This window comes from Plecotus auritus (genome assembly GCF_963455305.1).
Source record: "Plecotus auritus genome assembly, chromosome: X".
NCBI lineage: Eukaryota > Metazoa > Chordata > Mammalia > Chiroptera > Vespertilionidae > Plecotus > Plecotus auritus.
In genome coordinates this window covers 81,771,024-81,793,173 of record NC_137784.1, presented here as the reverse complement: position 1 = coordinate 81,793,173, position 22,150 = coordinate 81,771,024, and the positions used below count along the sequence as shown (strand labels likewise).

Below are 22,150 nucleotides of genomic sequence, written 5' to 3'. Positions count from 1 at the left end.
GTGCCTTTGAAAATGTGGATGTTGGAAAGTCAGAACACAATCACTGGGGAGAAATTTGAATTTAATAAAATTTCCTGTGAGAAACAACTATCTAAATACTTGGCTGTAATGTTTGAAGCCTCTGTATAACTACCTAAAGAAACCAAACTTTTAAAATACAAAACTTGATAGTACTTACTTCCACTTGGAATCAGGTCTCTTTCTGGGATGAATAGTTTATATCCATAATGTTTTTCTAGGACATCTGGCAGTATTTCAAGAGCAAACTGCTCTTCTTCAGGATTGTCACAGTCTAAAGTATCTTGATCCACTTTTGTGTAAGAGAGATAGGCATCATATTCCTTGTTGTCTTAAATATAAATAACAACAAAAGGGTTGTACATATTATCAGGTTCTCTTATAAAAATCTATAACCTTGAACAGGCTGGAATAAGCACTATAATCAGCGACTATTGTTAGTAGTTGGAAAAATAAGTCACTGGCCATGTTATATAAATCCAGTACATTTCAGCATAACCTAGTCATATGATGATATGACCTGAAACTTTTATGCAATGGGCAGTAGTCAAGACAGAACAATAGAGGGAATTATTATTTGTGACTCTTGGTAACTATACATATTTGTGATGTTCAGTGATGTGTGAATGATTAACTCAGTGTATTTGAATGCAAGACTAAATAGACCAAAGACATGGATTTGAACTTTCTCTACCAGTTGTCTTGACTCTGTTACTTGGTCGCAGACTATATCGAGTTTACACAAATATGTGCAAGAGATCCAAGGGTGGGCTGGGCCCTAGAGTGTGGAAGATCAAAATAATCCAGCCTCACTCCTGCAGACACATACTCACAGCACATGCCATTCTTCCAGTTGGTTAGTGTCATCATTTTCATATACAAAAAGCAGTTCATTACCAAATATTAGAGACAGCAGCTGGGTTTTATACAAGTGCATTCCCTATTATTCTGTTCAATCCATGGCCAACTAATTTGACACAGCTTCCAAAAGAAGCATTTGTTTCAAAATATACATCCTTCCAATATGGGCAAATTAGGTTTTCCCTTCACACATTTAGCCAGAGAGTTAACTGTGCTTTGAGAATGTATATTTTCTGTCTTTGCTGTATTGGTCCAGAGCTGACCTCTTCATATATATTTTTCCTGAAAAAATTAATGAATATAATTACTGAAGGTATTAGTCTGCCTTGGTTTTAGAAAGGTCACACTGGAAAAGTTACAGTGTTTTTCAAAATTCCCTTATTTATAGAAAAAAAAATTAAAGTTAATGTAGTGAGCATAGAATCATATAGAACTATTAGTATTCATTAAACCTAGATACTTGCAAATAATACTTTTAAAAAACAGGCAAACATTTAAAGATTTATTTTTAAAACACATCAATCTTTTCCCATTAAAAACAGATCTGAGAAAAAAAAGATGGCCACTGGCAGGATGGAGGTGAGGGAGAGGAAGTGAGTGAGTGAGGGTATGAAAGGAGAGGGTGTGGATGTGTGTGGTGTGTGTGTGAGTGAGTAAGGGACAGTTAAATCTCGCAGGAGCAGCAGGGGCTGGCAGATAGGCTCTCTTGGACAAGGAGAGACTACCACCGCTGCAGGCACTCCCCAGACTGTGGGACTCCAGCACGGAGGCCATGCCATCTTGAAGGGGAGAACGGCCTTTTTTTAGGAACTCATCAACACCACCAACCAGACCAGGCCTTGGAACTGCCCTGTGACCCAGCAGCCACTCCAGCCAAAATCCTGCTGCCCCACCCTCAGACCCGCAGACCCTGGGACCTCCACCTCCAAAGGTGCACCACTCAGCAGCAGTAAGTGCAACCTTCCCCTCCCCAGAAGCAGAACTCCATGCAACACATTTGCACATTTCCAGTGCTTGCAGGCAGCCAGGGCACTCCACTCCCATAGGCAGCGCCTGGGAGCCACTGGGAGCCCCCACGGGTGTGATTTTGTACAGACAAGGGCACGTGGCCCTGCAGTAGAAATTCTGAACTCCCTCTTCCTGAATAACTGCCCATGGACACCCCAGTGGTGCAACTTCAGTGCCAGGGCCCCTCAGAGTGTATCAGAGCTCTGTGCAGGCAAACTCACCGCCACAGACAAGGGCAGGCAACCTGAGCCCATATACCCACAGGGTCCTCTGGGGAGCTGCTTGAGCCCCTGCTGGGTGTGATTCTATACAGACAAGGATGTGCTGCCCCGCAGTAGAAACTCTGAACTCCTTCCTCCTGAATAACTGCCCACATACATCCCAGCTGTTTAACTTCAGTGCCCGGGCTCCTGCTCAAAGTGTGTCAGAGCTCTGCGCAGGCAAAGGCACTGCCAGTCCACACGCGCACTTCCAATGGGCAGGCAGCCTGAGCCCATCTACCCACAGGGTGCTTGTGGGAGCTGCTGTGAGTCCTGGCTGGCTGTGATCTTGAACAAACAGTGATGTGCTGCCCCCGGCAGTATAAATTTTGAATTCACTCATTCTGGACACCTGCACAGACACCCCAGCAGGGTAACTTCAGTGACAAGGCCCCTCAAAGTGCATCAGAGCTCTCTCTGTGCCAACAAACTCACCGCCACAGATGCGCACATTTCCAAAGGGCAGACACCCTGAGCCCATATATCCACAGGGTCCTCTGGGGAGCTGCTTTGAGCCCCTGCTGGGTATGATTCTGTACAGACAAAGACTCGCTGCCCTGCAGTAGAAATTCTGAACTCCCTCTTCCTGAATAACTGCCCACATTCACCCCAGCTGCTCAACCTCAATGCCAGGACCCCGCAGAGTGTGTCAGAGCTCTGAGCTGGCAAACGCACCTCCACAGATGCGAATTTCCAACAGGCAGGCACTCTGAGCCCATCTACCCACAGGGCGCTAGTGGGAGCCACTGTGAGCTCTCCCTGGGTGTGATCTTGGAAAAACAGGGGCACACTCCCCCCACCCCCGGCAGTATAAATTCTGAATTCACTCATCCTGGAGACCTACCCACAGATGCCTCAATTATGTGGCTACACTGCCAGGGCCCTTCAGAGAGCTTCAGTGTGCCTTGCAGGCAAATGTACTGCGGGTGCCCCTGTGAGCCGCCACTGGGAGTGAGTGCCTATCCACCACAGGTACAGCAGCAAAAGCTGAGTCTGCCCACTCCACAACTACAGAACTCTGGACACCACAGTCACGCCTTTCCAGAGTGCAGGCCCCCAGAACCCCAACACCCCAACAGATGGTTCCTGGGTGCCACTGTGAGTCACCACTGGGCACGTGTGATTTCAACTAAGGGTGCAAGACAGCAAACATTGGGACACTCCCCTCCACAGCTTCTGACTTCTAGATACCGCAGTTGTGCCTCTCAAGCTCGCAGGCCTACATCAAGAGAACCCAAATAGCTCAAGTAGGGAGCTACACTAGACTACCAAGCCCAGGAGAACTGAGAGATTACACCAGTAGCACCATCCCCAAAAGAACCTGGGTAGCAAAACAATTGGATCTACAATTAAAACATTACAGGAAAACATGGGAAGACAAAAAAGCAACCCCCAAAGGAAAGAAAAAGAGGAATCACCAGAAAGGGAGTTAAATGAAATTGAGGCTAGCAGCTTAACAGAGAAAGAATTCAGAGTAATGGCTATAAGGATGTTTAAACAGATGGATGACAAATACACGCAACTCAATGAGAATTATAAGGAGCTGAATGAGAATGTCGCCAACATGAAAAAAGAACCAAGAGGAGATGAAGAATGACATAGCTGCAATAAAGAACGCAATGGAAGGCTTAAACAGTAGACTAGAAGAGGCTGAGGACCGCATCAGCGAATTAGAAGACAAGGTAGGAAAAAACACACAAACACAGCAGCAACTGGAAAAAAGACTTAAAAAGCAAGAGAAGAGCCTAAGGGAGCTTTGGGACAACACAAAACGAAACAACTTTTGCTTAATAGGGATACCAGAAGGAGAGGAAGAGAAGCAAGGAATAGAAAACCTGTTTGAAGAAATAATGACAGAAAACTTCCCAGATACTGGCAAGAAAAACAAAAACAAAAACAAAAAAACATGCAAGTCCAAGAAGCACATAGAGTCCCAAACAAGATGAACCCTAAAAGACCGACACCGAGACACATCATAATTAAATTGGCAAACACCAATGACAAAGTAAGAATCTTAAATGCTGCCAGAGAGAGACAGAAAGTTACATACAAGGGTTCTCCTATTAGAATATCAACGGATTTCTCAACAGAAATACACCAGGCCAGAAGGGAATGGAATGAAATTTATAAAGCGATGCAAAGCAAGGGACTGAACCCAAGTATACTATACCCAGCAAGGCTATCATTCAAAATTGAAGGTGAATCAGGAGCTTCACAGACAAAAAAGGGCTAAGAGAGTTTATCACTACCAAGCTAGCAATGCAAGAAATGCTGAAAGAACTGCTGTAAAAAGAAAAAGAAAGGCAAGAAGAAACACAAACATTAAGGGAAATATGACAAAAAACATGTACTTGTCAATAATATCAATAAACGTAAATGGATTAAATGCACCAATCAAAAGGCATAGGGTAGCTGAATGGATAAGAAAACATGACCCATATATTTGCTGTCTGCAAGAGATCAACCTCATAACAAAGGATTCACACAGACTGAGAGTGAAGGGATGGAAAAACATTTTTCAGGCAAATGGAAATGAGTAAAAAGCTGGGGTTGCGATACTTATATCTGATAAAATAGACCTCAAAGTAAAGGCCATAACAACAGATAAGGAAGGCCACTATATAATACTAAAGGGAGCAATTCAGTAAGTAGATATAACTCTGGTAAACATATATGCACCCAATACAGGAGCAACCAAATACATAAAACAACTTCTGGAAGATATCAAGGGAGAGATTGATATCAATACAGTCATAGTAGGGGACTGTAATACCCCACTGACACCACTGAATAAATCAACCAAACAAAAAACAAGCAAAGAAACAGCAATCCTGAATGACACACTAGATCAGATGGACTTAATTGACATCTTTAGAACATTTCACCCCAAACTCACAGAATATACATTCTTCTCAAGTGCACAAGGAACATTTTCAAGGATAGACCACATATTAGGACACAGGCAAAGTCTTTCAAATTCAAGAAGATAGAAATTATATCAAGCATCTTCTCATATCACAATGGCATAAAACTGGAAATCAACTACAATAAAAACAATCCAAAAAAATCAAACACTTGGAGACTAAATAGCATGCTATTAAACAATGACTAGGTTACCAGAGAGATCAAAGAAGAAATAAAAAACATCATGGCAACAAATGACAATGAAAGCACAACAATCCAAAATCTATGGGACACAGCAAAAGCAGTCTTGAGAGGGAAGTTCATAGCTCTACAAGCTTACTGCAAAAAAGCCCAGGGCCAGATGGCTACACAAGGGAGTTTTATCAAACATTCAAGGAATAACTAAAACCTATCCTCCTCAGACTGTTTCAAAAAATTCAAGAGGAAGGAACACATCCAAGCTCATTCTATGAAGCCAGCATCACCCTAATATCAAAACAAGATAAAGACAACACAATGAAAGAGAATTACAGGCCAATATCCCTCATGAACATAGATGCCAAAATCCTCAACAAAATTCTAGCAAATAGGATCCAGCAGTACATCAGAAAGATCATACAACATGACCAAGTAGGATTTATCCCAGGAATGCAAGGATGGTACAATATCTGCAAATCAATATACGTGATACATCACATAAACAAACTGAGAGATTAAAACCACATAGTCATATCAATTGATGCAGAAAAAGCATTTGACAAAATCCAATACCCATTTTTTATAAAAACTCTCAGCAAGGTGGGAATAGAAGGATCATACCTCAACATAATAAAAGCCATATATGACAAACCCATAGCCAACATCATACTCAATGGAAAAAAACTAAAACCATTTCCCCTAAGAACAGGAACAAGACAGGGATGCCCACCTTCACCTCTCCTGTTCAACATAGTACTGGAAGTACTAGCCATTGCGATTAGGCAAGAAGAAGAAATAAAAGGCATCCAACTGGAAAAGAAGTAAAGTTGTCCTTATTTGCAGATGACATGATACTGTACAGAGAAAACCCTAAAGACTCCATCAAAAAATTATTGGACTTTAATAAATGAATTTGGCAATGTAGCAGGACACAAAATTTACACACAGAAGTCTAATGCATTTCTATACACCAACAGTGAACTTACAGAAAGAGAGACAAAGAAAACAATCTCATTTACCATCGCACCAAAAAAAATAAGATACCTAGGAATAAACTGAACTAAGGAGGTAAAAGACCTCTACTCAGAAAACTACAAGACATTGAAAAAAGAGATAGAGGAAGACTTAAATAGATGGAAGAGCATACCGTGTTCATGGATTGGTAAAACCAACATCATTAAAATGTCTATACTACCCAAAGCAATCTATAGATTCAATGCACTCCCCCTTAAAATACAAATGGCATATTTCACAGATCTAGAAAGAACTCTCCAAAAACTCATCTGGAATAAAAAAAGACCCCAAATAGCCACAGCAATCCTGAGAAAGAAGAACAAAGTAGGTGGGATCTCAATACCAGATTTCAAGCTGTATTACAAAGCCACTGTTCTCAAAACAGCCTGGTACTGGCAAAAGAACAGGCATATAGACCAATTGAATAGAAGAGAGAACCCAGATATAGTTCAAACCATTATGCCCAATTAATATTTGACAAAGGAGGCATGAACATACAATGGAGTCAAGACAGTCTCTTCAATAAATGGTGTTGGGAAAATTGGACAGATACATGCAAAAAAAAAATGAAACTAGACCACCAACTTACACCATACACACAAATAAACTCATAATGGATAAAGGACTTAAACTTAAGATGGGAAACCATAAAAATGCTAGAAGAATCCACAGGCAGCGAAATCTCAGACATATGCCGAAGCAATTTCTTCACTGATATCACTCCTAGGGCAATGAAAACTAAAGAGAAAATAAACAAATGGGACTACATCAAAATAAAAAGCTTTTGCACAGCAAAAGAAACATTCAACAAAACAACAAGAAACCCCACTGCATGGGAGAACATATTTGCCAATGTTATCACTGATAAAGGTTTAATCTCCAACATCTACAGGGAACTTATACAACTTAATAAAAGGAAAATAAATGATCCAATAAAAAAATGGGCAATGGACCTAAATAGAGTCTTTTCGAAAGAAGACAGAAGGAAGGCCAAGAGGCATATGAAAACATGCTCAAAGTCACTAATTATCTGAGAGATGCAAATCAAAATGATAATGCGGTACCATCTCACACCTGTCAGAATGGCTATTATCAACAAATCAACAAAAGACAAGTGCTGGCGAGGATGCGGAGAAAAAGGAACCCTTGTGCACTGCTGGTGGGAATGCAGACTGGTGCAGCCACTTTGGAGAACATTATGGAGTTTCCTCAAAAAAACTAAAAGTAGAACTCCCATTTGACCCAGTAATACCACTCCTAGGAATATATCCTAAGAAACTAGAAACACCAATCAGAAAGGATATATGCACCCCTATGTTCATAGCAGCACAATTCACCATAGCTAAGATTTGGAAACAGCCTAGGTGCCCGTCAGCAGATGACTGGATCAGAAAACTATGGTACATCTACACAATGGAATACTATGCTGCCATAAAAAATAAGGGATTCTTACCATTTGCAACAACATGGATGGAACTGGAGAGCATTATGCTAAGTAAGCCAGTCAATGAAAGAAAAATACCACATGATCTCACTCATTTTTGGATGATAAAGAACATTATAAACTGATAAACAAAAAGATAGATACAGAGGCAGTAAAGCATCAAACAGACTGTCAAATTACAGCAGGAAGGTTAGGGACAGTTGGGGGAGATAAGAGCTCAACTGAAGGACTTGTATGCACGCATATAAGCATAACTAATGGATGCAAGACATGGGGGGGTGAGGGCATGTATGGGAGTTGGGTGGGGGGGCAATAGGAAGATACCTACACATGTAATACCTTAATAAAAAAATAAAATAAAATAAATTAAAAAAATAAAAACAGATCTGATTAGAATATGGTTAAAACCTGACCAAAAGGTAATTTACAGAATGAAGCAGCCACTTACCTATACCATTAATGATTTGGTTCTACCTGCTGAAGGAGGAACAAAGGAAAACATCTATATATATTAAAGCCTAAGCAACTGAACGACCAAATGACTGAACGACTGGTTGACTGGTCAGTATGATGTACACTAGTCACCAGGAGGCAGATACTCAATGTAGGAGCTGGCCCCTGGTGGTCAGTGTGCTCCCACAGCCAACCTCTTGCAGCCCCTCCCCTGGGCCAGCCAACCTCCCACAGTCCTTCTCCCCAGTCAGCCCCATGGGCCCCAATCAGGGAGACTGGCCAACCTCCTGTAGCCCCTCCCACCCGGCTGGCTGGCCCAATGGCCCTGATCAGGGTGGCCAACTTCCCACGGCCCCTCCCCTCTCTGGCCAGCCAACCTCCCACAGCCCTTCCCCACACCTGCCAACCACCCACAGTCCCTCCCCCCTGGCCAACCTCCCACCACCCTGATTGCCTGCCAGGCCGAGGGACCCCACCCATGCATGATTTTGTGCACTGGGCCTCTAGTATCTATATATATATAAACTAGAGGCCCAATGCATAAAAAATGTGCAAGGGGCTCAGCCCTCACAGCTGTGGTGGCTTGCCTTGGCCCGAGGCAACCATGGTAGCTGCCTTGGCCCTTGCAGCCCCGGCTTCATCCGGAAGGTTGTTGGAAGGATGTCTGGTCTAATTAGCATATTATGCTTTTACTATTATAGAAGCCTAAGTGACCGAACGATCAGAATGACTTGAATGACCGGTTGCTATGACACGCACTGACCACCAGGGGACAGATGCTCAACACAGGAGCTGCCCCCTGGTGGTCAGTGCACTCTCACAGTGGAAATGCCACTCAGCTGACAGACACATCCTGCGGCCCACCAGCCCGGCAGTAGCCACTCTTTCAGTAGTCCTACAGGTCCAATCTCCAGAGAATGGGCCAGGCACTGACAAACCAGGACCACGAGCATAGTCCCGACAGCACCTCCAGCCTCCTGGAAGTCGGCCTTTGGCACCATGGCCGCTTCCCCTCCCTAGGTACTGCACAATGAAGAAAGGATATAAAAGTGGCTGCCAGGTGACTCCCGACAAAAGGCACAAACATCAGTGGGATAGATCAGGATCCTGGGCAGGCAAGGGCATCCCACTGCCCACCCAGAGGGCCGATTATGTCCCCGGCACCACCACCCTCAGGACCCCACCTGTGCACAAATTCATACACTGGGCCTCTAGTAAAGATATAAATACCCTATGATAGGAGTAAGTGGGACCCTCTGACTATCTAGAGATATCTGAGGCAGGATTATGTTCTAATTCCAGCCTTCACCACCCTCACATGAAAGGAACTCTGGTTACTTATGTTAAGATGGCACCTGAAGCCAGAAGCTTCACTTTAGCATATCCCCTGGCTAGAAAAAGCTTCCATATACCTTAGTTGGGTTATCTTATTGCCTAGAAGCAGATGCACATGATGGGCTGCCCTGGATAGTTGAGTTCATTTGGCTAACAAATGGAACATATTCCACGGTTATACATAAAACACCACTGGGAAGTGAGAATGTTCATATGCAATGATAATGTAAGAACCTCCCCATAATCCTAACACCTCTGCCCCTGTTCCAATGGAGCTCAGGATGCACCTGCAGGCCTTTGACTTTCTCCAGCTATAATTACTCACCTGGGACTTAGAGCTGCCAATGATACACAACTGGAAGAATAAAATAGGCCAAAGGACAAACAGCTCCATTCCTATGAGCAGAATGCATTTCATTGTTCCTGGAGGATGGCCATGCTGCCTCAAACTCCATAATATTCATAATATCAGACCAAACCTTTTTTCCTCTTACTTTGATAACTTCTCTATCTCACAAACTTGGTTAAATTCAACTACTTATTAATTCATTCAACAATGATTTGTTGAACATATACTGTGAGCCAGGCATCTGCAATTACTACCCAACTCTTGCATCTGACCGGGGCTTCTAGACTCTTGTCCCATCGCTTGTCCTGACTATGACTTTTGGCCTCCAGGAATGCCTAAACTCACATATTCTTGGTCCTATCCCACACCTGCCAACCACCCACAGTCCCTCCCCACTGGCCAACCTTACTTGTTTCACCTGTATCTTAGTATAGATGATGCTACAAAGATATTCCTCTAGAAAAATATCGCTATATTTGCATATCCCAAATCAAGTTATGACAAAGAACATGAGTGTCTTTGATATATGTTAATATCCAATATGTCTGGATAATAAGTTTTACCTAATATTATAGAAGCACATTATTCTTTGGAAAATGGTTGCTTACAATTTCAGTTATTTCCTTTTAACATCAACTAAAGGTAAAGAACTTATGATGGATGGACAAAGCAGGAAGAGAGTTCTGAAAGCTACCATGTCAGATGCCCCAGAAGCTCTAGGATGCTAGATAGCAAGCAAACAAGCAGTGATGCAGATGCCACAGTTTAAAAAATGCACTTCAGATTTATGTATACAGCCAAGAAAACCTTATGAATAGCCACAGCTGTTGCTCACAAAGAAGAGCAAAATGGATAGAGCAAAATCAACATGATGCAAATAAGATTAACAGCAAGGCCTGAAAATTATTTTAAAACTAAATAGCAATTCAGCAACACCACTTTGCTAGGCAAGGTTAATGAGCCTTTTTCTGTGTTAAATTGTGCTTACTAAGCTCATCTGAGGAACCAGAAAATAGAGCACAATGCAGACAGAGCATTATAAAGAAGAGGGCTCACACAGCAGTCACCATAGGTATGCAGTTCCCAATGAAAAGAGAAGTTATGAGGAATGGAACCAAACTGTCTATGAAAGAATTTTCCTGTTGTCAAACCTGTCCATTCTTATTTTAAAACCTCATTTTAATGCAGTTCACCATCAGGAAGCCATTCCAGTGTACAATCCAGTTCTTCTGGTGCTATGCCAAACACAGTGCTAAATCCTTAGCTTCAAAAGTGACAAGACTATGTCACTTTGTTGATTATTATAACCCTGGTGATTGCTATAGTACCTGCATGTGAGTGTGTGTGTGTGTGTGTGTGTGTAGTGCTGATCAAGATGAAGACTATAAGTAAATATATCATGCATAGTGCCTGCTACATAGTAGACACTTAAATATTTAATGACTGAATAACTTAAAGGTCAAATAAAGCAATCACTGGTAAATGGAAATGAAATGGATTATAAAGAAGTGAGTTTGTTATATAGATTTTATTTAATGAAAATAAGGCATTTTAATTTTAAGTGAAATGTAACATTTTTTTTCATATTTTTATTTTATCATTTTTTATGACATGTCATGCCTCTTCATGTCCTTTTGTCCATTTATTTATTGGAGTCTTAGTCTTTTTTCATTAGTTCATCTATATATTTTAATAGAAATACAATTAAAAATTGCAACATTTTTAAAAAGGCATTTTGAGGTAAAATTAGAATTATTACTAAATTATGGAGAAACCAACTGCAGATTAGCTGAACAGGTCTTACAACCAAGTATTTAAAGAAGCCACATTGAGACTGGTAGGAAGGGAAGAGACATGAAAAGGCCTGGCCCCGCTCCCACAGGCAGCAGCTGAGAATCTGGAGGGATAGCTCAGCTGTAAAGGATTTCCCTGAGGAGTGAGGGGTCTCAACCCAAGGGTGGAGCCCCATCCCAGATCACCATAGCCATGAAGAGGCATCCACATAAAATCTGTCTGTAAAAATCATCAGGGAAGCAGGGATTCTGTCCACCAGTGAGTGATAAGAAACTGCTAGAGAACCAGTCACCTTCTTAAATGGTCAGTGCACAAAATCTCATTTGCAACAAATCACCCTGGGCTCTGACAGAAAGAGGGTGGAGCAGACTAAAGTACTATGAGGAGAGATTGGGGTTTATGCCTCTAGGGAGAGAGCTGAAGAGAGAGCCACCAGGAGTGGCTGTCCCAAACAGCAGACATTATCTTTCTTGGGTAGGGCACTCCTCTCTCTACAGCATTAGCCTGGTGAAATGCAATAGCCCACTCTCTGGACTCAATGTAACCCCACCCTGCAGAGCTCACACCCCGTGGAGGAGGAAGCTGCCTGAGTCCAGGGTACACAGGTCTGGGCAGACTCAGAGGGTGTCAGTGACTTAGTTGTATGTTCTGGGATGGGGATCATTTCCCCATTTTTCCCATGAATTTAACCAGTGCCTCCCCCACACTGAGATCCACTAGCCCCACCCTCCAAACTCTCAGCTCACTAACTCTCCGGACTGCTGGTGGCCCCATCCTGTGAACCTGGGCTACTACACGAGTTCTGGGAAGAAGTAAGGAATAGACTGAGTTGTATGGTTCTAGGAAAGGGGACATTTTTCCCTAGTGCACTTGACCAGTGTAGAGCCCTTCCTTCACACAACCTAAATATTTGTCAGTTTAGTCCTGATAAACTCTGCTGCCTTCACCCTGATGACTCCCTAAGATCCTAACCAACAACAAATGTCTGGGGACACCTAGTAGGTAGAAGCTAGCTTTGGTGTACCCTGCAACTTTTGCTGAGTGGCCTCAAACCCAAGTTTGAACCAAGTTTGAACTTGTATCAGTCTGGTGAACACCACTCGCACCTACCTGGTGACTCACTGAAAACCTACCTCTTGCAACTCCAGTACCACCAGGGACTCTTTTAGGGACTGAAACTAACAGGCATTCTGGGAGCAAAGGCAGGCAGAGGCTGATATCAGAGTGCCTTCGGCCTTTTGCTGACTTGTCCCGGGCTTGGTGCTAGTGGTAGCCCATCTTGCTATTCAGCTTGGTACTTCCTACACACACCCAGTCCCAGTAGAGACAGCCAGAAACTGCAGATCACTTTGTAGCTCTAAAGAGGTTGTGCAGGGCCAGTGGCAGGCAGCGTCTGACATTGACTTGCATCTTAATCCCTACCAAGAGGCCCTACTAAGAACACACCCTTGCCCTAACTGGTTTGGCTTAGTGGATAGAGCATCGGCCTGCTAACTGAAAGGTCCCAGGTTCGATTCCAGTCAAGGGCATGTACCTTGGTTGCGGGCACATCCCCAGTAGGAGGTGTGCAGGAGGCAGCTGATTGATGTTTCTCTCTCATCGGTGTTTCTCTCTATCTCCCTTCCTCTCTGTAAAAAAATCAATAAAATATATATTTTTAAAAAAGAACACACCCAGTGGTGAGATTCAGAAAACGTCATAGCAGGATCCAGTTAGCTCCACAAGTGGCACATCCAAAGGGAGATCTCAGCAGGCAAGATGCCTGTTGAGGCTTTGTGTAGTTAGCACCTGCACAGCAGGTTGTACGCTATGGTTGGGTGAATCCTCAAAGTCAGCCTGCTGGAAGGTTGACACTGTGCATGAACGAGCCAACAGTAATCAAGGTTCAATTGCAACAAGAGGACTCATAACCCACTAAAAGGACATTCTTGGAGATCCCAGCTCAAGTGATCAAAAAGACTACACCACTGGGTCCCACAGAACACCTACTACGTAAGGACATGCTACCACACCTAATATACAGAAACAAACACAAAGAAGTAGCCAAAATGGAGAGACAATGAAAAATGTTCCAAATGAAACAATAAGAGAAATCTCCAGAACCAGAGCTAAATAAAATGGAGGCAAGCAATCTACCAGATATAGAGTTTAAAAAATTATTATAAGGATGCTCAAGGAACTTAGTGGGAACATCAAAAGTATGAAAAATGGAATAGAAACCATAAAAAAGAAACAGTCAGAAAGGAAGAATACAATATCTGAATGAAGAACTCACTAAAAGGAATAAACAGTAGGTTATGTAAAGGAGAGGATCAAATCAGTGATTTGGAAGACAAGGTAGCATAAAACGCCCAATCAGAGCAGCAAAAAGGGAAAAAAAGTACTTTTAATAATAAGGATAGTTTAAGGGACTTTTAGGACAACATGAAGCACAATAACATCTGCATCACAGGGATACAAATAAGAAAAGAGAGAGAGCAAGGGATTGAGAACCTATTTGAAGAAATGATGACTGAAAACTTCCTTAAGCTAGTGAAGGAAATACATACAAGTCCAGGAAGTGCAGAGAGTCCAAAACAAGATGAACTCAAAGAGGTCAACACCAAGACGCATTATAACTAAAATGCTGAAGCTTAAAGACAAAGAGATAATCTTAAAAGCAGCAAGAAAAAGATAGTTTGTTACCTGCAAGCAAGCTCCAAAAAAACCTGTCAGCTGATTTATCAACAGAAACATTTCAGGCCAGAGACATTGGTACAGATTATTCAAAGTGATGAAAAGTAAGGACCTAAAACCAAAACTAATTAAACCAGCAAGGGTATCATTTAAAACTGAAGAAGAAATAGAGTTTTCCAAAATAGAAAAAGTTAAGAGTTTGTTATCACAAAACCAGTATTACAAGAAATGTTAGAGTGTTCCTTAAGAAGAAGAAAGAGGGGGTGGGGGAGAGGAACATAGTTATAAAGAATAAAATGGCAATAAAACATACTTATTAATAATCATTTTAAATGTAAATGGTTTAAATGCACCAATCAAAAAACATAGGGTAGCTGAGTGGATAAGAGAATAGCCATATATATGTTACCTCCAAGAGGTCCACCTCAGAACGAAAAACACACACACAGACTGAAAGTAAAGGGATGAAAAAAGATATTTCATGTAAATGTAAATGTAAACAAAGCTGGGGTGGCAATACTTACATCAGGAAAAAATAGACTATTCACTTTCATTATTTTATTTTATTTTTTCCATCACCATTTATCCCCTCTATGCACTATTCCACCTCTACCAACCCCCACTCCTCCACAATCACCACACTGTTGTCCATGTCCATGTATATAATGAGACAAAGAAGGGCACAACATAATGGAACAATCCAACAAGAGGATGTAACACTTTTAAACATTTAGACACCCAAAATAGGAGAACCTAAACACATAAAGCATATCTTGATGGACATAAAGAGAGAGATCAACAGTACTACAGTCATAGCAGGGGATTTTAAAACCCCGTTAAAATCAATGGACAGATCTATACAGAAAATAAACAAGAAAACAGTGGCCTTAAATGACATACTAGATCAGATGGTGTTAATTGACATATTAAGAGCACTTCACCCTAAAGCAGTGGTCGGCAAACTCATCAGTCAACAGAGCGGCAAACCGCGGCTCACGAGCCGCATGTGGCTCGTGAGCCACAGTTTGCCGACCACTGCCCTAAACCAGCAGAATATACATTCTTTTCAAGTGCAGTTGGAACATTTTCTATGATAGACCACATGTTAGGGCACAAAACAAGTCTCAACGAAAGTAAAAAGATGGACATAATTTAAGGCATCTTCTCTGACCATAATGGTATTAAACTAGAAAGCAATAAAAAAAAAATGAAAAGCAAACAAACACATGAAGGCTAAAAAAAATGTGTCACTAACAATGAACAGGTTAACTATGAGAACAAGGAAGAAATCAAAATGTATCTTGAAACAAATGAAAATGAGAAAACAACAACCCATAGCCTATAGGACATTGCAAAAGCAGTCCTAAGAGGGAAGTTCATATTACTACAGGCCTATCTCAAGATATAAGAAAAATATTGCCCAGCTGATGTGAGTCAGTGGTTGAGCGTTAACCTATAAACCAGGAGGTCAAGGTTCAATTTCTGGTCAAGGCACATGCCTGGGTGCAGGCTCGATCCCCAGTAGAGGGCGTGCAGGAGGATGCTGATCAATGATTCTCTCTCAGCATTGATGCTTCTATCTTTTCTCTCTCTCCCTTCCTCTCTGAAATCAATAAAAATAGATTTTAAAAAATAAGAAAAATATAAAATAAAAATCTAACATTTCATCTAAATAAACTAGAAAAAGGACAACAAGAAAAGATAAAAGTAGGTAGAAAGAAGGTAATAATAATGATCACAGCAGAAATAAACAAAATAGAATCTACAAAAACAATTTAAAAGATCAATAAAACCAAGAGCTGTTCCTTTGAAAAGATAAACACAATTGATAAACCTTTAACCAGACTCATAGAAAAAAAAAAAGAGGACCCAAATAAATAAAATCAGAAATGAAAGAGGAGAAGTACTAGTAAATACTGATTCTACAGGAATCCAAAGGGTTATAAAAATATTTTAGGAACAAGTATATTCAAAACAAATAGGACAAGCTGAAAGAAATGGATAAATTCCTAGAAACATACAATCTCCCAAAACTAAATCAGGAAGAAACAGAAAATCTGAGAAGACCAATTACAAATAATGAAATTGAAGCAATAATTAAAAAAAACAAACAAACAAACCTTCAATAAACAAAAGTCCTGGACAAGATCACTTCAAGGGGGAGTTTTTTAAAATATGTTTTATGATTTTTTTTTTACAGAGAGTAAGGGAGATGGATAGAGAGTTAGAAACATCAATGAGAGAGAATCATCTATCAGCTGCCTCCTGCACACCCCGTACTAGGGATGTGCCCACAACCAAGGAACATGCCCTTGACAGGAATCGAACCTGGGACCCTTCAGTCTGCAGGCTGATGCTCTATCCTCTGAGACAAACCGGTTGGGCAAGGGGAAGTTTTAACAAACAAGAAGTAACATCTATCCTTCTCAAACTTTTACTAAAAATTCAGTAAGAGGAAAAACTGCCAAGATAATTTATGAAGCCAGCATTATCCTAATTCCAAAATCAGACAAAGATACTACAAAAAAAAAAAATCACAGGCCAATATCCCTGATGAACATAGATGCTAAAATCCTCAACAAAATATTAGCCAATCAAATCCAGCATTACATTAAAAAGATCATACACCATGATGAAGTGGGATTTATCCCTGGGATGCAAGGTTGGTATTATATACACAAATCAATTAACATGATACACCACATAGACAAAGTGAAGGATGAAAATCATATGATCATATCAATAGATATAGAAAAGCATTTGAGAAAATCTAGTACTCATTTATTATAAAAATTATCAGCGAAGTGGGAATATATGGAATGTAACTCAACATAATAAAGCCCATATGTGACAAACACACAGCAAACATCATACTCAATGATATTCCCTTAATATCAAAAGCAAGAGAGGAATGCCTGCTTTCAGCACTTTTATTCAACATAGTACTGGAAGTTCTAGTCACAGCAATCAGACAAAAAGAAGAAATAAAATGCATCCATATTGGAAGTAAAACTTTCATTATTTGCAGATGACATGATGCTGTATATAAATAACTCTAAAGATTCCGCCATAAAAACTACTGGACCTGATTAATGTATTCAACAAAGTAGCAGGATACAAAATAAATATCCAGAAATCAGTTGCCAACTAGAGGCCTGGTGCACAAATTCATGCACGGGTGGGGTCCAGCCAGCCCGCCCCAATGGAGGCCCATCGGGCCAGGCTGGCAGGGGGGAGGGGCTGTGGGAGGTTGGCCAGCCGGCTCCACCCTGATCGGTGTTTTGGGGACTGTTTGGGGGCAGAGCCGGCTGGGGAAAGGGTGCTGATCAGGGCCCGGATCAGGCTGGTTGGCTGCTGCAGTGTGCGTCATAGCCACCAGTCGTTCTAGTCGTTCTGGTCATTCTGGTTGTTCCACTGTTCTGCTTGTTGGGCTTTTATAATTTTTTTATTTTTTAATATGTTTTTATTGATTTCAGAGAGGAAGGGAGAGGGACAGAGAGATAGAAATATCAATGATGAAAGAGAATCATTGATTGGTTGCCTCCTGCACCCCCCACACACACACTGGGGATCAAACCTGCAACCCGGGCATGTGCCCTTGACAAGAATTGAACCCAGGACCCTTCAGTCCACAGGCCAATGCTCCATCCACTGAGCCAAATCAGCCAGGGCTCACTGGGATTTTATATATATATATATATATATATATATATATATATATATATATATATATAATGAACTATCAAAAAGGGAAACTAAGAAAATAATACCATTTACAATTGCACAAATATTACCTAGGAATAAATTTAATGAGGGTGGTAAAAGACCTGTAATTGGAAAATTATAAGACACTGAAGAAAGCAATTGACTCAGCTGGTGTGGTTCAGTGATTGAGTGTCGACCCAGGAACCAATAGGTCACTGGGGTTGATTCCTGATGAGGGCACATGCCTGGGTTGCGAGCTCCATCCCCAGTATGGGGCATGCAGGAGGCAACCAATCCATGATGTTTCTCTCTCATCAATGTTTCTATCTCTCTCTCCCTCTCTCTTCTGCTCTTTCTAAAAATCAATAAAAGCATATTTAAAAAAAGAAAGACACTGAAGAAGCTAAAAATATGTGGAAGCATATACCGTGTTATAATTAACATTATTAACATATCCATACTACGCAAAGCAATCTATAGATTCAATGCAATTCCTATCAAGATACCAATGGCATATTTCACAGAACTAGAATAAATACTCCGAAAATTTATATAGAACCACAGAAAAAGGCCCCAAAAAGCCACATCAAGCTTGAGAAAGGAAAATAAATTTGGGGGTATCACACTATCTGATATCAAACTATATTACAAGGTCATAGTAATCAAAACAGGATGGTACTTATATAAAAAACAGACATATAAACCAATGGAACAGAATGGAGAGGCCAGAAAAAAAAACCTTCACCTATATGGTCAATTGATATTTGACAAAGGAGGCAAGAACATACAATGATGTAGAAAAAATTGGATAGATACATGAAAAAAAAAAAGACCAACTTCTTATACCATATACAAGAATAAACTCAAAATGGATTAAAGACATAAATGTAAGACTTGGTATCATAAAAATCCTAGAAGAAAATATAGGCAGTAAATTCTCATATGCTTCTCTGATATATGTTTTCCTGACATATTTCTTTGTTCAAGGGAAATGAGAAAATATATACAAATGGGACTACATCAAACCAAAAAAAAAAAAAAAATCTGCAGAGCAAAGGAAACCATCAACAAAGTGAAAAGACAACCCACTGTATGGGAGAACGTATTAACCAATGACACACCTGATGAGGAGTTATATTCAAAATTTATAAAGAACACATACAATTCAACACCAACAAAACCCCCACAAACTATCCAATTAAAAATTGGACAAAGGAACTAAATTGACAATGCTCAAAAGAGGACATACAGATGAACAATAAACATATCAAATGATGCTAAAATTAAGAAATGCAAATTGGTACAGCCAATGTGGAAAAAGTATGGCGTTTCCTCAAAAAAATTAAAAATGGAACTGCCTTATCACCCAGTAATTACACTTCTCAGTATATATCAGAAGGAACTCAAAACACTAATTTGAAAGAATATATGCACCCTTATTGTTCAGTGCATTATTTACAATAGCCAAGCTATGGAAGCAGCCCATTAATAGATGAGTTGATAAAATAGCTGTGGTACACATATACAATGGAATATTACTTGGTCATAAAAAAGAGCAATATATTACCATTTGTGGAAGCATGAATGGAATTGAGGTTATTTTGCTAAGTGAATCAGTCAGAGAAAAACAAACACCACATGATTTCACTTATATGTGGAATCTAAAGAAATATATAAATGAACAACATAAAACAAATAGATCATAGATACAGAGAACAGACTGATGGTATCTAGAGGGGAGGAAGGTTGGGTTAGAGAAGTACAAATTGGAAGTTAAAAATAATAATGGGGATGTAAATTATAGCATAATAAATATAGTTTATAATATTGTAATAACTATGTATGGTGCACGCTGAGTACTGGAAATATCAGGGGAACACTTTATAAAGTACATGATTGGCTAACCACTCTGCTGTATAACTGAAACTAATACAAAATAATATTGAATGTGAACTGTAATTTAAACATTTTTAAATAAAACAAAAATAAATTATAAAAAGTAAAAAAATAAAACAAAAAGGCAGTTTTATAAGAACTCTCAGTAAATGCTACTGTAGATATGAATCAAAGAGAAAACATGAAAGAAATGTATATAGGTAAAACTAAGTTTTGTCTAAGAGATGCAAAATACTTAAATAAAGAGATAAAAAATTTAGTAGGGTATATAGCTGACATTTGGCATCATGAAACTGAATATTTCTAAAAGAGATTTAATATTCATTTATGCATCCTCACTGTGTACCTACTCACTTTTAATATTGCATATAGCTAGTACAGAAATTGTGTACTAGCAAGTTTCTATATAGTGATATTATTTTAACTCTCTTTCCTAAAGAAAATCCTTGAAGTCTCCCCCCCATCACATTGGATTTACCCCCTTAAAACAATTGGTTTATAATTAAAACATAAAATGTTCTTATCAAAATATTCTACCTTACTTGTCATTTTGACCACATGGGCCACATTGGAGATATAGAATAGTTGATCCCTGAAATATCTATATCATCTATATCTATATCTATTTCTATCATCCATCTATCTATCTATCTATCTATCTATCTATCTATCTATCTATCTATCCATCATCTATATATATGACCCTAATATGCAAATAGACCAAACAGCAGAACAACTGAACAACCAAACAACCGGTCGCTATGATGTGCGCTGACCACCAGGGGCCACATGCAGAACATGGTGGGAGTCAGCCGCAGCAGGATGGTGGAGCAGGTGAGTGGGGTGCTGGAACAAGGCAGGGCGGGGTGCCAGTCACTGTCATTGGGATGAATTTCTGGTGGTTACTGAAAATTCTTTGGTCCTGGGTGTGGTCCCACCTGGTACTTGCACCCACCGCCAGCGCCAGTCCCAATCTCTCAGTGCCATCAGCGCATGTGAGCAATGGCTGCTGGCCATGATTGCTCCTGAGGGCTTCTCCACTTCCCCCTGCTCCTGAGGGGCAATCGGGGCAGCAGCTGCCACTCACACCCACTGACAGGACCTGCCCTGCTTGCACCCACTGCTGGTGCCGGCCCCAATAGCTCTGCGACATCAGCTGATGTGAGCAGGACAGGCGCTGTCAGTGCATGGGAGCAGTGGCGGCAGGAGCAGGGCTGCCAGCAGACAGGGGACATGGGGCCATGATGGGAGGAGCCAGACTGGGGCGTGGAGGATGGGCCGAGACCCACCCCTGTGCTCACTACAGCCTTGTGGCCCACAGTTCCTTTCAAGGTGCACAAATTCATGTACTGGGACTCTAGTCATATAATATTTGCATTAATTTATTCTTACAAATCTGTACTACAACTGATCAGTTAGTCTGAGTTATCGGGCAAGGGTGATGGAAGAAATTGTTAAAGATTAACTTAATAAATTGTATCATTTCTTACAGGGAGTATTAATAAATCACTTATAATCAAGACTCAAAACAAATGAATTACAGTAGCCTTCCTTTCATATTCTTTCATATAGACAATGCATCTTTTCCATTCCTAATTGGATACTTTAACCACTTATTGGCATTTGGGAACCAGTGACATTTTCCTCAGTCACATATTTATCTAGTTATTTTATGTGCACAGGTAAAATCACGGGTTTTTAAATATTAATTGTTGTATATAAAAACTGAGGGTAAGTGAACAAATTTTTATATATATTGTTGGAGCATGTAATTATGCTCAGAACAGGCTCTAATTTCCCATTTTGAAGATACGGCTCAATAAATATTTATAAAACTTTCAAATGGGCTGCTATAACTGTTGAGTAAATACACTACTTTGATAATGAGCATGCATATGTACTCATTGAACATCATTTTTCTAATTTACTATGAAAACATAAAAGTCAATTAAAGCACACTCATATCATTGTTTACATTAATAGTAGTAATAAAACCATAATTAAAGATTCCTAAAAAATGTTGATGTTACAGTCACCACTCTCCCCTTCTTCTATCACTATAAAAATAAAACAAAATAATAAACCCATCTATTTTGAGGTAAGACTGTGATCTTAAAATAATAAAAGCTCTAACCTTCATAATTTAAATATAATAAAAAGCTAAGAATTAAACCTGCCTTTTTAAAGTGATGACTTACAGTTGGACTTTTGTTTTTTTTTTATCTTGACTTACCT

The 22,150-nt window shown here is 40.2% G+C and overlaps 1 protein-coding gene across 1 annotated transcript in view; it reads right to left on the bottom strand.

The window, feature by feature from the left end:
* IL1RAPL2 (interleukin 1 receptor accessory protein like 2) overlaps positions 1-22,150 on the bottom strand; it is a gene marked incomplete at its 3' end in the record, with an annotated part of 799,403 nt that overhangs the window by 13,467 nt on the left and 763,786 nt on the right. Inside the window, exon 8 of the mRNA XM_080652525.1 lies at positions 179-349. Coding sequence (XP_080508651.1) covers positions 179-349 — 171 coding nt within the window. The remainder of the gene's footprint in view (positions 1-178; positions 350-22,150) is intronic.